This window comes from Bubalus kerabau, chromosome 12 (assembly GCF_029407905.1).
Source record: "Bubalus kerabau isolate K-KA32 ecotype Philippines breed swamp buffalo chromosome 12, PCC_UOA_SB_1v2, whole genome shotgun sequence".
NCBI classification, from domain to species: Eukaryota; Metazoa; Chordata; class Mammalia; order Artiodactyla; family Bovidae; genus Bubalus; species Bubalus kerabau.
The window spans coordinates 76559457-76576252 of NC_073635.1; the positions used below are offsets into that span (position 1 = coordinate 76559457).

General features: G+C 41.2%; 1 protein-coding gene across 3 annotated transcripts in view; it reads right to left on the bottom strand.

Moving 5' to 3' along the window:
- Positions 1–16796, bottom strand: part of LOC129624676 (ATP-binding cassette sub-family C member 4-like) — a 169568-nt gene that overhangs the window by 127678 nt on the left and 25094 nt on the right. For all 3 annotated transcript variants that reach the window (XM_055542844.1, XM_055542845.1, XM_055542846.1), the window contains 4 exons: positions 11695–11784; positions 10516–10679; positions 9226–9351; positions 7416–7665 (listed from right to left, as the gene is read on the bottom strand). In XM_055542844.1, coding sequence (XP_055398819.1) covers positions 7416–7665; positions 9226–9351; positions 10516–10679; positions 11695–11784 — 630 coding nt within the window. The remainder of the gene's footprint in view (positions 1–7415; positions 7666–9225; positions 9352–10515; positions 10680–11694; positions 11785–16796) is intronic.

Genomic DNA, 16796 nt, shown 5'->3' on the forward strand with positions numbered 1-16796 from the left:
TCAAAACTCACCCAGCTCTAACCACCTGTCAGTAAACTCAGTTGCTCTTTTCTTCCACTCTTGCTGCCCTTTAACCCATCTAAGTGAAAGGCAGGTTGAGGAAGAATGTGAACATCCAATCATTGTCTATTACCTGTTAGATAACAGCATAGGAACTAAATAACAGGACAGGAACTATATAACAGGATAGAAACTAAATAACAGGATAACAGGATAAGAACTAAAGAGCCTCTTGATGAAAGTGAAAGAGGAGAGTGAAAAGTTGGCTTAAAACTCAACATTGAGAAAACTAAGATCATGGCATCTGGTCCCATCACTTCATGGCAAATATTTGGGGTAACAATGGAAACAGTGACAGACTTTATTTTCTAGGGTTCCAAAAATCACTGCAGATGGTGACTGCAGCTATGAAATTAAAAGACACTTGCTCCTTGGAAGAAAAGCTATGACCAACCTAGACAACATATTAAAAAGCAGAGAAATTACTTTGCCAACAAAGGTCCTTCTAGTCAAAGCTGTGGTTTTTCCAGTAGTCATGTATGGATGTGAGACCTGGGCTATAAAGAAAGCTGAGTGCCGAAGAATTGATGAATTTTGAACTTTGGTGCTGGAGAAGACTGTTGAGAGTCCCTTGGACTGTAAGGAGATCCAACCAGTCAATCCTAAAGGAAATCAGTCATTGGAAGGACTGATGCTGAAGTTGAAACTCCAATACTTTGGCCACCTGATGTGAAGAACTGACTTATTTGAACAGACCCTGATGCTGGGAAAGATTGAAGGCAGGAGGAGAAGGAGATGACAGAGCATGAGGTGGTTGGATGGTATCACCAACTCAATGAACATGAGTTTGAGCAAGCTTCAGGAGTTGGTGATGGACAGGGAAGCCTGGCATGCTGCCTTACACGGAGTTGCAAAGAGTCAGACACAACTAAGCAACTGAACTGAACTGACCAGGATAGGAAGCTGAATCAGGCCAAGGACAGTCGGTGAAGTGGGTCTTACAGCAAACTTTAGGTATTTCTAAGCATCTCAGAATTCAAAACCAAGTTCATACTTTCCTCCCCAAGTTTGGTTCTCCTCTAGTATTCATTATTTGAGTGAATTCAGGTGATTTTATAGCCCCAAAAGGTGAAGCAGACTGAGATCCACCTTTCCCACCCTCAATACCCAACTCAAGACGTGCCCCGACTATCTCTCAAATCTGGCCAAGTCTCTCTATTGCACCCTAAACCTAAACACATCATCTCGTCCCTGGACCACATATGGCATTAACCTCCTGACACCTCATCTCCCCACCTCTGCTCAGGGTCCTCACTCCACCTCCCTGCCCTGTTCCCAGGTTGCGGCCAGGCTGAGCTCTAAGATGATAAAAACTCTGATGTCACCTGTAGAGTCCTGTACAGTACCCTGCTCAGGCCTCCAGCTCTCTACTCTGCAGCCTCAGACATTCTTGGTTCCTCAAATGCACAGATCCCCATCTTGTGCACTAAAAACCTGTGTGACATCACATCCCAGGAAAGTGAGAAGCATCAGCCTCCCACCTCCCCCAGCCCACACACAGAATTCTTCAGGTAACTTCTTCAGCCTTACCAGGAGGCACCACCTCCAAAACTACACCAGTGACTTTGCCAAAGCACCTCATGGCACCTCAGAATTTTCCTTCCAAGGACTAATGACATACAAACGCATGTCCACAGTGACTTTCACTATTTGATTCTTTATTAATCCACTACTTGATGAGACATAAATTCCAAGAAGGAAGGAATTCTCTCCTGCCATTGTACACACACATCTAGCTTGTGCCAAACTTCAGGTAGACACTCAGTTACTTTGTGGAGTAAGTGGTTGGATGAATAAATTCAAATTCGAACCCAAAAGTCTAGCAGAAAACAAGAAAGGTTTTTCTTCTCAACTGATTTTAGTCTTAACAAGATCCTATCAATCCTATTGTTTTTTACATTTGTTAAAGTACATTTTGGTTTTGTTTGCTTTTTTCTACAACTAAGGCAATATTTCCAAAATGTGGCCTATTTTCAGGTACATAGGGGCATTTACTAAAGATATTGATATTTTGGTCTCTAAACAAAATCACTTTTCAGTTCAGTTCAGTTCAGTCGTGTCTAACTCTTTGTGACCCCATGAACCGCAGCACGCCAGGCCTCCCTGTCTATCACCAACTCCTGGAATTTACAGAAACTCATGTCCATTAAGCCAGTGATGCCATCTAACCATCTCATTCTCTGTTGACCCATTCTCCTCCTGCCTTCAATCTTTCCCAACATTAGGGTCTTTTCAACTGAGTTGGCTCTTCACATCAGGTGGCCAAACTATTTGAGTTTCAGCTTTAACATCAGTCCTTCCAATAAACACCCAGGACTTATCTCCTTTAGGATGGACTGGTTGGATCTCTTTACAGTCCAAGGGACTCTCAAGAGTCTTCTCCAACACCACAGTTCAAAAGCATCAATTCTTCGGTGCTCAGCTTTCTTTATAGTCCAACTCTCACATCCATACATGACCACTGGAAAAACCATAGCCTTGACTAGATGGACCTTTGTTGAAAAGTAATGTCTCTGCTTTTTAATCTGCTATATAGGTTGGTCATAACTTTCTTTCCAAGGAGCAAGAGTCTTTCAATTTCATGGCTGCAATCACCATCTGCAGTGATTTTGGAGCCCCCCAAAACAAAGTCAGCCACTGTTTCCACTGTTTCCCCATCTATTTGCCATGAAGTGATGGGACCAGATGCCATGATTTCAGTGTTCTGATGTTGAGCTTTAAGTCAACTTTTTCACTCTCCTCTTTCACTTTCATCAAGAGGCTCTTTAGTTCTTCTTCATTTTCTGCCATAAGGGTGGTGCCATCTGCATATCTGAGGTTGTTGATATTTCTCCTGGCAGTCTTGATTCCACCTTGTGTTTCCTCCAGCCCAGTATTTCTCATGATGTACTCTGCATATAAGTTAAATAAACAGGTAAAAAAATTCAGTCTTGATGTACTCCTTTTCCTATTTGGAACCAGTCTGTTGTTCCATGTCCAGTTCTAACTATTACTTCCTGATTTGCATTCAGGTTTCTCAAGAGGCAAGTCAGCTAGTCTGGTATTCCCATATCTTTCAGAATTTTCCACAATATATTGTGATCCACACAGTCAAAGGCTTTGACATAGTCAATAAACCAGAAATAGATGTTTTTCTGGAACTCTCTTGCTTTTTCGATGATCCAGCAGATCTTGGCTGTTTGATTTCTGGTTCCTCTGCCTTTTCTAAAACCAGCTTGAACATGTGGAAGTTCATAGTTCACATATTGCTGAAGCCTGGTTTGGAGAATTTTGAGCATTACTTTACTAGCATGTGAGATGAGTTCAATTGTGCAGTAGTTTGAGCATTCTTTGGCATTGCCTTTCTTTGGGATTGGAATGAAAACTGACCTTCTCTAGTCCTGTGGTCACTGCTAAGTTTTCCAAATTTGCTCACATACTGAGTGTAGCACTTTCACAGTATCATCTTTTAGTATTTGAAATAGTTCAACTGGAATTCCATCACCTCCACTAGCTTTGTTCGTAGTGATACTTCCTAAGGCCCACTTGGCTTCACATTCCAGGATGCCTGGGTCTAGGAGAGTGATCAAACCATCATGATTATCTATCTGGGTTGTGAACATCTTTTTTGTACAGTTCTTCCATGTATTCTTCCACCTCTTCTTAATATCTTCTGCTTCTGTTAGGTCCATACCATTTCTGTCCTTCATTGAGCCCATCTTTGCATGAAATATTTCCTTGGTATATCTAATTTTCTTGAACATATCTCTTGTCTTTCCTATTTATTGTTTTCCTCTATTTCTTTGCATTGGTCACTGAGGAAGTCTTTCTTATCTCTCCTTGCTATTCTTTGCAACTCTGCATTCAAATGGGTATATCTTTCCTTTTCTCCTTTGATTTTTGCTTCTCTTCTTTTCACAGCTATTTGTCAGGTCTCCTCAGACAGCCATTTTGCTTTTTTTTCAATTCTTTATCTTGGGGATGGTCTTGATCCCTGACTCCTGTACAATGCATGAATCTCTGTCCATAGTTCTGACAGAATGTGGTCCACTGGAGAAGGAAAGGGCAAACCACTTCAGTATTCTTGCCTTGAGAATCCCATGAACAGTATGAAAAGGCAAAACGATACGACAGAGAAAGATGAACTCCCCAGGTCAGTAGGTGCCCAGTATGCTACTGGAGATCAGTGGAGAAATAACTCCAGAAAGAATGAAGGGAAGGAGCCAAAGCAAAAACAACACCCAGTTGTGGATGTGCATGGTGATAGAAGCAAGGTCTGATACTGTAAAGAGCAATATTGCATAGGAACCTGAAATGTTAGGTCCATGAATCAAGGCAAATTGGAAGTGGTCAAACAGGAGATGGCAGGAGTGAACGTCGACATTCTAGGAATCAACGAACTAAGATGGACTGGAATGGGTAAATTTAACTCAGGTGACCATTATATCTACTACTGCGGGCAGGAATCCCTTAGAAGAAATGGAGTAGCCATCATAGTCAACAAAAGAGTCCAAAATGCAGTACTTGGATGTAATCTCAAAAACAACAGAATGATCTCTGTTCATTTCCAAGGCAAACCATTCAATATCACAGTAATCCAAGTCTATGCCCTGACCAGTAATGCTGAAGAAGTTGAAATTGAATGGCTCTATGAAGACCTACTAGACCTTCTAGAACTCATACCCCCAAAAAAGACATCCTTTTCATTACAGGGGACTGGAATGCAAAAGTAGGAAGTCAAGAAATACTTGGAGTAACAGGCAAATTTGGGCTTGGAGTACAGAATGAAGCATGGAAAAGGCTAATAGTTTTCCCAAGAGAATTCACTGGTCATAGCAAACACCCTCTTCTAACAACACAAGATAAGACTCTACACATGGACATCACCAGAGGGTCAACACCAAAATCAGATTGACTATATTCTTTGCAGCCAAGGATGGAGAAGCTCTATGCAGTCAGCAAACACAAGACTGGGAGCTGACTGTGGCTCAGATCATGAACTCCTTATTGCCAAATACAGGCTTAAATTGAAGAAAGTGGGGAAAACGACTAGACCATTCAAATCACTTTTGATTCTGCCGAAATCAAAAGTGCTTCCTTCATCAGAACACAAAGCAGCTTGACAAAGAAAATTTGTCAGCCCCAGAAAAGTCAAAGTTTTCCCCATGTCATCATTTTAATATTACTGCACATATCTACATGGGAAGAAATTTCAAGCCTCAGACACAGTTTAACTGAATTTTGGTGGGGAAAAAATAAAAAATCCTAGTGAATCAGAAACTCCAAAGTATTATCATGTAGGTTTAAAGACCCTGATACTGGGTAAGGTCAATGCAGGAGGAGAAGGGGACGACAGAGGATGAGATGGTTGGATGGCATCACCAACTCAATGGACATGAGTTTGAGTAGGCTTTGGGAGTTGGTAATGGACAGGGAGGCCTGGTGTGCTGTGGTCCATGGGGTTGCAACGAGTCGGACATGACTGAGTAACTGAATTGAACTGAACTGAACTAGGTAATTCTGATGAACTAGACAACTAACTATTTTAAAGGGTTGTAGAAACTATATGGGCTGAAAAAGCATCTAATATCTAAATGAAAGTCTTACATCAATTACTTCAACCTATCAGGAAGCAAGGGCTTCCTTGGTGGCTCAGAGGGTAAAGTGTCTGCCTCCAATGCAGGAGACCTGCGTTCGATCCCTGGGTTGAGAAGATCCCTGGAGAAGGAAATGACAACCCACTCCAGTACTCTTGCCTGGAAAATCCCATGAATGGAGAAGCCTGGTAGGCTACAGTCCATGGGGTCACAAAGAGTCAGACATGACTGAGCGACTTCACTTCACTTCACCAGGAAGCAGTTTCACACGGTAACACCTACTCTTCTCACCACTCTTATTCTCAGCCATTGGTCCCATCTTTACTGAAAATAGCTACTGCTGACAGATCTCTAAATTCCTAGACCAACTTCCTGCCAGACATCTTGTATACACAAGGGAAATTTTAGGTTTTCTGCTCAGATCACGAGTGCTTCCTTCATTAGAACATGAAGCAGCCTGACAAAGAAAATTTGTCAGCCCCAGAAAATTCAATGTTCTCCCCAGGTCATAATTCTAATATTACTGCACACATCTACATGGGAAGAAATTTCAAGCCTCAGACAGTTCAGTTGCATTTTGGTGGGAAAGGAATAAAAAACCCTACCCAAATATTTGAGTACAATTCCCTAAAAACTTTCTGCAGGACCCCTTTCATGTAACAGTTCTTGGTGTATCACATAATCTACCAAAGAATCAGAGTTATTACTTTTTCCACTATAGCCATATTAATGGTTAGGCAGTTGCAAGAGTCCAGACAGGATGAAGCTGAAAGTTAAATATTTTCTGAGCATCTGCTATTTGAGAGGACTACAAAGATGAATGAGGCACTGTATCTACCCTTTAGGTAAGTCTGGAGCTCAGGGAGGGAAAGAAATCCATTTACACCTGGCTTAGTGAGGACAAAGTCCCATCTAAGAGCTCAAAGGAGGAGACAGGGATTCAAGAGGGTGTGATGGTTACTTTTATGTTAATTTAGGTAAACCACAGTCCCCAGACACTTCTTCAAACACGTATTACAGTGAAAGTATTTTTCAGATGAGATGGACACTTAAATAAGTAGACTCTCAGTAAAGCATAGAGCAGATTATCCTCAATAATGTAGGTGGGCCTCATCCAATTAGTTAAAGGCCTTAAGAAAAATTAGACTAATATCAACAATAATAAAACCACACCTGCACAACACACACATGAAGCTTTCATCTTGGACAAATTACTGTGTCACTCATTACATCACTACAGTCCAAGGATATTCCTGAATGTCTTATTTCAAGCTGTGAAAGCTATGAAAAAGAAATTTTGTAACATGCATGGACCATCCCTTATCAGTGTTGCTAGAAGTCCCATAAGAAAGAATTATACACTCAGGGAATCAGAAATGACCCAGTATGGCTGATCTGTTTTATGGGTAATAGTTTTTTAATAGTATAGAAACCTCATCACACACACACAAATCTCGTTTGAGTCAGCACAGGAGATGCAGTCTGCTTCCTTCCTCCTCTTGCTTTGGGTCACTTTAATTGCCCTGCAGGCATCACTGCACATAGATCCTGTGCCACTGCTATTGATATTACTGCCCCTAAATGAGCAGGGATCCTACGCTCTTTGTAATGCATTCTACCTAAGAGGAGACAGGAGTATGTAAGACAGTTTGGAATGACTGACGGATTTGACACTGAGAGAGGTAAATCTCACCTAACTCGAACACAGTGACACCACAAAAAAGGAGGCAATTTACAAAGATTCCACCTGCAATGGAAAAAGGTTATCTGTCACCAAACCTTGATTCTTCGGATGCTGACAATGGCCTCTGACACCTTCTCGACAGCCATGGGGAAGTAGAGGGTGCTCGAAAACCGTAGAGCCTCGAACAGCGTCACCACCACAAACACTTGGCTGGCTGTGATCCGGTTGTCAAGGAGCTCATTGGTGATGAAGGTGACAAAAATCATGATTTTGCTGACAGTGAAAAATGATGCCAAATTCATTCCTCTAAGGTAGGAACTTTTCAGAATCTTGGAAATTTCCTTCCTAGAAAAGACAGTAGGAAATAGCATTTTTAAGAACCATTGACATCCAACACATGAATTCAAGTGCCCTGTGTGAGTGGCTCCTTTTTAGGGAGTGGACACAGATTAAGGTAAACCATCAATCATGTCATGGAGACACTCAGAGTGCACACCTGGGATTCTGCTCCAAATCAAGGACTACACACTTCATCACCACTTCACTTTTCCAACTAAATGAAGTCTTAATGTCTTGTCACACTTTAAAAAAATTGGGCTCAATATGACAGGATTTGAACATACATTCAACAAGCATTCACAACCACATATCCTGTGTTGGGCTCCTCATTGATGACAGAAAAAAATGCCCACCCCCACCAGGACCTCATGAACTCGGAGAGGAAAAGAATAATAAACCTCAGGACTTCCCTGATGGTCCCATGGATAAGAATTGGCCTCCCAGTGCAGCAGACAGGGGCTCAATCTCTGGTCTGGAAGATTCCACATGCTGCAGAGCAACTAAGCCTATGTGCCACGACTACTGAGCCCAAGCTCTAGAGCCTGTGCACTACTGCAGCTACTGAAGCCTGTGCACCTGGAGCCTGTGCTCCACAACAAGAGAAACCACTAGTTAGAAGCCCAAGAACATCAAGGAAAAAGCAGCCCCCGCCCACCACAACGAAAGAAATCCTGTTTGCAACAATGAAGACCCAGCACAACCAAAAATAAATGAATAAAGAAATAAAAAAGATGTAGTATGATGTGTGTGTACATTTTTAAAAAAGAATAAACACAAAATTTGTGAGACACCTGGACATTAGACCGAGGCAGCCAGCACATCCCCACAGGAGCACAGAGCTGAGTCATGTAACTCAGAGCAGTAGAAACAGGACAAGTCACACACATGTGGACCCTGAGAAGATGAGCAGGAGTCAGTTAGGATTGGAAGAGACCAGAGAAGAAGGAAGATGAGAGATTATTTCCAGCAGAGAGCGGGGTCCCCACAAAGATGCAAAGTGAGAGGTGACAGGGTACTCCCAGAAAATTCTAAGTACCCTGTGCTAGAGTATAAACACTTATCAAATATTTAAATGAAACATTTTTTTTTAAGTCTACAAACATAAAGCAAAGACAAAGAAATAGTATTTTCATAGCTCTGTTTGGAATGAGTAATATTGATCCATAATGTTTGGCCTGATACAGGTACACTCAATCTATAACCCCCCCCCCATTTATGCTAAATTAACATATATTATAGCTTTAGTTTAAATATCATCTCAAACACTAATATCTTAGAATCATTGCTTATTTGGAATTTCCAGTATTTAGAAGTATTTGGAATTTCATTTCTGTATAAGTAAGAATCATATGTATTTCAAGAAAATGGTAAATGGAAGAGCAGCTTAAAATAACATCTCTACTACTCCGCTTAACCCTCCTGCCACATATAGAGGGATGGTGGGGTAGTATTTAAATTTACCTTAATATGAAAACTTGGTAAGATTTCTAAACCATTTAGTAAAAATAGGAAATAAAACAGTACAAACATACACTGTGATATATTAAAAAAACAAAAAAAACTTACTGTCTCAGTCTGGAAATAATGTCTATAAATGACTTTTCCCAAGCATTCATTTTTATTGTTTTGATGCCACTTATAACTTCACTCATGGCACTGATCCTGTCGTCTGTGAGAGCTGCAGTCTTACTCCTAAGGGGACAGATGTGAGAGATGAGCCTCAGTGATCACATCATAACTTTCTGTAGCAGCAACAGTGGACACAGGGAGGGGTCAGTGATCAAATTATTTTCTATAAATCTTTTGAGCTAACAACACAGGCAAGTCCTACTCAAAGTACAAATTCAGAAAATCTTCAATTAGGAAGTCAACCATTCAGTCCCATTCAAGAAGCAACTTGGAGAACTTGCCATATCAGCTAAGGAAGACCTGAAATGAGTCAGATACAAACCATCTTCCCAAGGAGGTTGTACTTGGGCAGAGAAGGCAGAAAGGGATGTACCAGGAAGACAGAGTCTATGAGGTAAAAAAATAGGAGTAAAATTCTGGGGAGCTGAAAAGATGGGGTTGTTAATTCCACTGGGAAAAGAGAGCAAGAAAATCTTTAGAGACCTGGTAGCATTGGAACAGAGCCTTGAAAGATAAGGAACATTTCTCCACAACAAAGACAGGATAGTAAATTCCAAATAGACAAAAATATCACATGTAAAGTCATACATAGAAGGAAAAAACTCAAGGAAAAAAACCTTCAAACAGCACAATACCTCCATCATCTGACAACCTGGACCATGACCCACCTCCAACCCTCTGAGACCTGCTTCAGGTCTATCTCATCACCATTAGGCCCTTCATCACTAGCCACTATTCTATCACATATTCTGCTGGGACTGTGCGGCTGTATAAAGACATAATTAAGGTCAACCTTGCCCTTGGGGTGCCTATAACTTAATGGAAGCATTGAAATACAACAAGACATAAATACACTACCTGAAAGTGGCTCTAAAACAAGCTTAACAAAAATAAATGCAGCTAGAAATGGGCCTGTAAAATTATTACTCTTTTTAATCATGTTTAAATAACTTGGATATTGGTAAATTCTCCTTAAGGACTCTCTACTTATTCAGGTACAGTGTCAGGAGGAGCCAGTGAATGCCATCACCTTTTTTGTTTAAAGATCAGCCTTCAGCTTAAGGCTGGAGCCTCCACTGGCTAAGCCTGAAGGGTCTACAACCCATGCAAAGAAGAGACTAGAGAAGGCATTGGTTTTGTTTTTGAACAGAAGCATCAACTTCATTGGCAGACTGCGGATGTTACCAAGCACATATCACCTATTTTTTAAACCAGTGTTTCTCTTACCGGAGTGATGAAAACAACTTCCCGAAGCAGCTTTGCAAAAGCAGAAGAATAATGAGAACCGCCATCCCAGCAAGACACGGCATTCCTATTTCCATCCAGAGCAGGGCAGTCACTGCGACAGCCTGCAGTGGCCCCACCCACAGATAATGCAAGAACATCGTTACCTTGAAAGAAAAAGACAAAGCCTTCTTGGGACTGTATACAATCAAAATCAGTAAAGACACAGAGTAGAAACAATCTGCTCTGAAAGAACAGACAGGAACCTAACCAGGGATATCTCAGTGGGTTTTAAACCTGCTAAAGCAGAAACCTGTGTCCACCCCAGATGATGCTGTTCCGGGCAGCACGGCCAGCTTCAGGGACATCCAGGGAGAACCCGACCAGTAGCACTGAAGGAAGATGTTGATTTTGTCTACACCACAGATGAGCTCAGGGCATCCCCAACCTCTCACTGCACTCTATATTCTGCCCCCATCTCACTCTAGCACCCAATAAAACCTTATATTATGGTAAGTACCACACTCTCTAGTAATTATTTGTATACTTACCTCCCTAATGGGCTGTGGTTTCTCCACAGCAAAAACTAAATCATATTCAAATGAGTAGCGGCCTTATTTCATGCTTGATGAATGAATAACTGAAAGAGAAGTATCTGACCAACAGCTACAAGGCCCTGGACACTGTGATCTATTTATAAAGTCAGTGGAAAAAAAGAGTGTGAGGGGACAGAAGAGAGTAGGCTGTGTCTGGCTGAGGGCCACCCACTTGGCATTACTCCTCACAGGCTCCCTATGCAGCAGGCACTGAACAGGGCACAGGGGAAAGAACAACCCCTGCCCACCAGGCCTTCATCAGCCAGAAGAGGAGGGAGACAGTTCAGGCAGCAACACTGACTCCACGTGCCAAGAAGGGCCATGCCAGGCGGACCCCTAGGGACACTCACTGAGCCGGGCAACACTGCTGCCTGTCTATTACTAGAAAAACAAAACCCTCATCTACAACCCACATTATTACATCTAAGTTGCACACAGAGGAAATGAGAGTTGGATAAAGAGAACACTTGTCTTAAATCCTCAACAGAACCCTGGCTGACACCAAATGCTGGCACCTGGCATCCCAATGAGCCTAACCCAATGAGAAAGACAGGGCATGGAAGAGGATCCCTCAGGGGCAGCTCACCTGGTCAAACCTGTTCACATCGTTGGACAGCAGGTTGACTATCTGGCCTGTGGTGGTCTTTCCCATGGCCGAGCTACTTAGGCGAAGTCCCTGAAATGAGAGAGGGAGACAGAAAACTGGATTCCTAAGGTGATACCAAGTCATCTTAGAACATAACACAACAGGGCATGTGTTCCTGGAGTCTTGAGTGGTGTCAGCAGGAGCAGGATGACCACTGAAAGCGGGGCTCTAGGGACCCTTCTTCAGCCTTTAACTTAGTGTGGTGGCAGCCCCACCAGCAAGGATGGCAAAGGGAGGAGAGGGAGGTAGAAGCAAATCCCCCACCCAGTTTCTCAGTGAACTTGGACCTGCCTGAAGTGTAAAGGGTGTAGATTTAGACTTAGGGGCCAACTAAAGTAATTTTGAGACAAATTAAATGTGAGTAGAGAGACTGCATTAAGGAAATAAAATAAGAGACTTGGACTATAAATCTGGAATCGATCATTAATTCTGTGGGTGATGTCATTTTAACACTTTTTGTTCAGCTTCTTCATTCTAAAGAGTATGGAATCTACATTCTGAAGAGTGTGAAAGGGAATCTTCATTCCCTTTCATTCTGAAATGAGTATAATGCTCAAAACACTATTCCTGTGAGGAACCTCTGTTTTTAATGCCAGTCTTCTGAATTTAAAAAACACAGCCTGTGTTTCACAGTCCCTTTATTTGGCAAACAAAACAAAACAAAACAAACCCTCTGAAAAATGCCCTAGAAAGCTGAGGAACCTGAACAGACACCATGAGTTGCTTCAACAAACCATCAAGTGGAAGCTCTGATGCAAACAAAATGTCATGGTTCATAAAAACTTCTTGTTTAGTCCTTGAATTAAATAGAAAACTCAGCAATCAAGTGTGAATGTAAAACAGTATAGCTGTGATGGAAGAGAGTATAGCAGTTCCTCAAAAAAGTAAACATAAAATCAGCATCTAGCACAGCAAGACCACTTTTGTGGATGTACTCAAAAGAACTGAATACACACACTTGATCTTTTTGCACTCGTGTGTGCAAATGTTCACAATAGCCAAAGGTGGAAATAATCCAAAAATCCACTGACAGATGAATGGATACAAACAATGTTGTATAGACCTATAATGGAATATTGCCTTTTGATTGCCTTTGCTCAGTCGTGTCCGACTCTTTGCAACCTCATGGACTGTCACCTACCAGGCTTGTGTCCATGGGATTTTCCAGGCAATAGTACTGGAGTGGGTTGCTATTTCCTTCTCCAATAATGGAATATTATTCAGCCTTAAAAAGAAATTCAATTCTGGCACTGGCTTCAACATAGATGAACCTTGAAGACATTGTGCTACATGACATAAGCTAGACACAAAATGACAAACATTGTGTGATTATACTTATATACAGCACCTAAAGTAGTCAAATTCAGAGAGAGAAGAAGTAGCATGGTGATGGATGAGGGGAGGGAAGTTCTAAACAATGTGAAAGTACTTGATGTGAATAAACAGTGTACTTAAAAAGAGTTAACATAGTAAATGTTATATTGTATATATTTTGCCACAATTTAAAAAATCAATGATAAAAAGTAATTTTACCAAAGCTGTGGAAATGTGAATAAACAAGTCATTTTACATAGGATACCTCCTGAAAGATCATTCCAAGTTCAGCTGAAAAGAACACTAAAATGCTGAATGGGGCATTTTAGGAAGCTGCAGATGTGCAGCCTTAGAGAGCTCCTGGAGATGTGCCCCAGCCATAAACCAATGGTGCAGACAAATTACAACTATGAGCTTAGTAGCCATCCCATTTCTAATACCCAATGTGACTTCTTCCCAGGACCAGGGATTAGAAGTTGAATAAGAGCCACAAATGTTCAGAGCTGCTCTGTAGCACCAGATTTGCCCCTAGGAATCAGCCCACCTGTAACCTTCAAAAAAGAAGTGTCTTATTCTGCACCTCAGCAGGATTCTGGATGCAAGGCTGGTCTAGTGCTAAGTCACTTCAGTCATGTCCGACTCTTTGCAACCCTGTGGACTGTAGCCCGCCAGGCTCCTCTGTTGGTGGGACTCTCCAGGCAAGAATACTGGAGTGAGCTGCCATTTCCTTCTCCAGGGGATCTTCCTGACCCAGGAATTGAACCCAGGTCTCCTTCATTGCAGGCAAATTCTTTAACATCTGATGCCCTAGATGCAAGGCTAGGCACAAGGAAATTTGTCTTTCCCACATTTCTTGAATTTCAGATTAAGTCTATGGTTTAACCTCTAAAATTCCTGACTTCATACAGGGACAGTTCTTTCAGGCATAATCAAGCCAGCAAATGAACACCTTTGGGAGAAATTCACCTTCACACAGCATACATGCCAGGTCAGATCAAATTTCCCAAAGGTGATGTTCCAAAGTGTTAGTTGGAAAGAAATAAAACAGGTGGACTATGGCTCGCCTAAACAGCGAAGAGTAAGTTTTGACTGAACCATCACCTCACACCTAACTTTTTTTTTTTCTGTTTAAACTCATTTTATTCAGTTTTTCCTTAAATGCACATGACAAAACTAAATAGAGAATAGCTGTTATTTAATACATAAGTATTTAATGTGATACTCAATTCTCCAGGTTAAAAGATCAATAACCACAGCAAGAAAAACAAGCCAGTGTTTCTCAATTTATGTTATCAAATACTAAATCATCTACATTAGTTGGCATGCTAATAATTTTCACTCAGTTTGGAAACTTTGCATCAGTGGTTCACCAAAGCAGCAGCAGAGACCTGTTAAAGTTTAAATTCTTGGGCCCCATGCCAAGATGCTGGGGTTTCCCAGGTGGTGCCAGTGGCAAAGAATCCGCCTGCCAAAGCAAGAGACCTGAGTTCGATCCCTGGGTTGGGAAGATCTCCTGGAGTGGGAAATGGCAACCTGCTCCAGCATTCTTGCCTGGAAAATCCCATGGACCGAGTTGGACCGAGCAGCCTCAGGCTACTCGGTCCATGGGGTTGCAAAGAGTCAGAAACGACTGAAGTGACTAAACACATCCTAAGACGTACTTAAATCAGAAACCCATCAAACTATGTTTTCATAAGGTGCCTAGTACTTCTGCTGAGTCCCCACTTGCTCCACATGGAGATCAAGTTTAGACTAGTATGCACTAGCAGGATTTGCTAAAATAGTTGTATCTTTAGTGAAAACATATGGTTGTAAGCACTGTACAATTGTTCTGATGCCAATCTTTAGAAGTCAGACATAAAATGCATTGCTTAACTAATTATCAAACTAAGAAAAAGAAAATCTTCTCTAGCTTTCTTCTTCCCTACAGCAATGGGATAGTTAGCTTCAGCTCACCTCCCTCATTCCACAATGATTATCCAATATCATTTGGCCTGGTTCTACCTGGATATAGTTTGTTGATTGGCGGTATTTGGACTGTTAGTGGAAACATCATACTATAAGAATATTGTACAAATTTATGTAATAAGGTATTTTTTCTCTGGGTATCTCCAGCCCGCAACTGTATCCACCTTGCTCATATCCTGCTATTGTCGTTGTTTAGTCACTGTCGCACCTACATCTTTTGTGTCCCTATGGGCTATTGCCTATGAGGCTTCTCTGTCCATGGGATTTTGCAGGCAAGAACACTGGAATGTGTTGCCTTTTCCTTCCCCAGGGGACCTTCCCGATCCAGGAATCCAACCTGAGTCTCTTGCTTTGGAAGGCAGACCCTCCACCACTGACCCACCAGGGAAGTCTACTCACTTCCTGTATGCTTCTAATTTTCTAGGCTCTCCAATTATGAAATTATGTTAAGCTCTATTTTTTTCTCTACAATTGTATGTTTTGGAAGCAACCTCACACCTAACTTAAGGCTTTCACAGTATAGTTCTGGTGAATTTAATGCATATTCATGGGAGCTAAGCGTGATCTAAGAAGACAAGCATCATTTGTGGGGAAATCTAAGTATTTGTCTGCTAAATGGTAGACTGCGAAAGAGAATAGGGCTTCCCTGGTGGCTCAGTGGTTAAAAATCTACCTCTTCTAGAGGAGGAAATGGCAATGCACTCTTATATTCTTGCCTGGGAAAGTCCATGGACAGAGGAGCCTGGCGGGCTACAGTTCATGGGGTCACAGAGCACAACTTAGCGACTGAGCAAGCACGCACATACACAAGATGATGATGAAGGACAAGGAAGACCCCTGACTAGAGTGGACAGGCACCGCTGCCATTTCCGCATCACCCAAGAGGAAACCTGCTCACGTGCAATAGCCAAACACCGAGCGTGAGATGTCAGGCCCTGGATTCACACAGCCCTGACATTAATAAGACTCTGCTCAAGAAAAGATGAGAAGACACCTTACATTTTGCAAAGAAAAGCATTCCTAAGAAACAGAATCTCTAGATAAGTAGCAAGCAGGTAAAAGAAGCAATAATTTTGATTTAAATTGTTTGGTTTAGTTTTCAATAAGGATTTTTTAAATAAAAATTATATATATTTAAGGTGCACAACATGATGTTTTGTTAAAAATACAAAAATGATTTCTGTTTTAAAACCAATTAACATATTCATAATCTCATGTAGTTATCATTTTGTGTATGTGAGATGAGCTCACTAAGACCCACTCTCTCAGCAACTTTCAAGTATACAATACAGTTAAGTAAGGATTTGAAAAAAAGCAAACAACCCAGAGCAACAAGATACACAGGATCAAGTTTATATGGAGTCTTCAGCTCCTGACATAGTGTATCTGTGGCAATTTCTTTGTAAAGACACCCGAAATCCTTACTCTTTTTATATTAGCTAAGACCAGAATAAACTATGAAATAATTCTATGGCATTTCTCAATAGGAAATCACTGAACACATCAAATCAGGTCTTATTAAAACTGCTATAATGCATGCTAAAGACAAAAAGGAAATATTTAATTATGAAAATAATTTGAATGAACTGCCACAAATTCTCTCCAAATTGCCAAGAACAATGGAAAATTTCAGGTTTTATCCCAAATATCCAACTATTTTCTTTAATACCATTAAAACAATCATAATTATAGAATATAGTGAGTGAGTCTCTATATGCATAGATTTTATTTATAGTTTTCTTTAGTTAACACAATTTTAC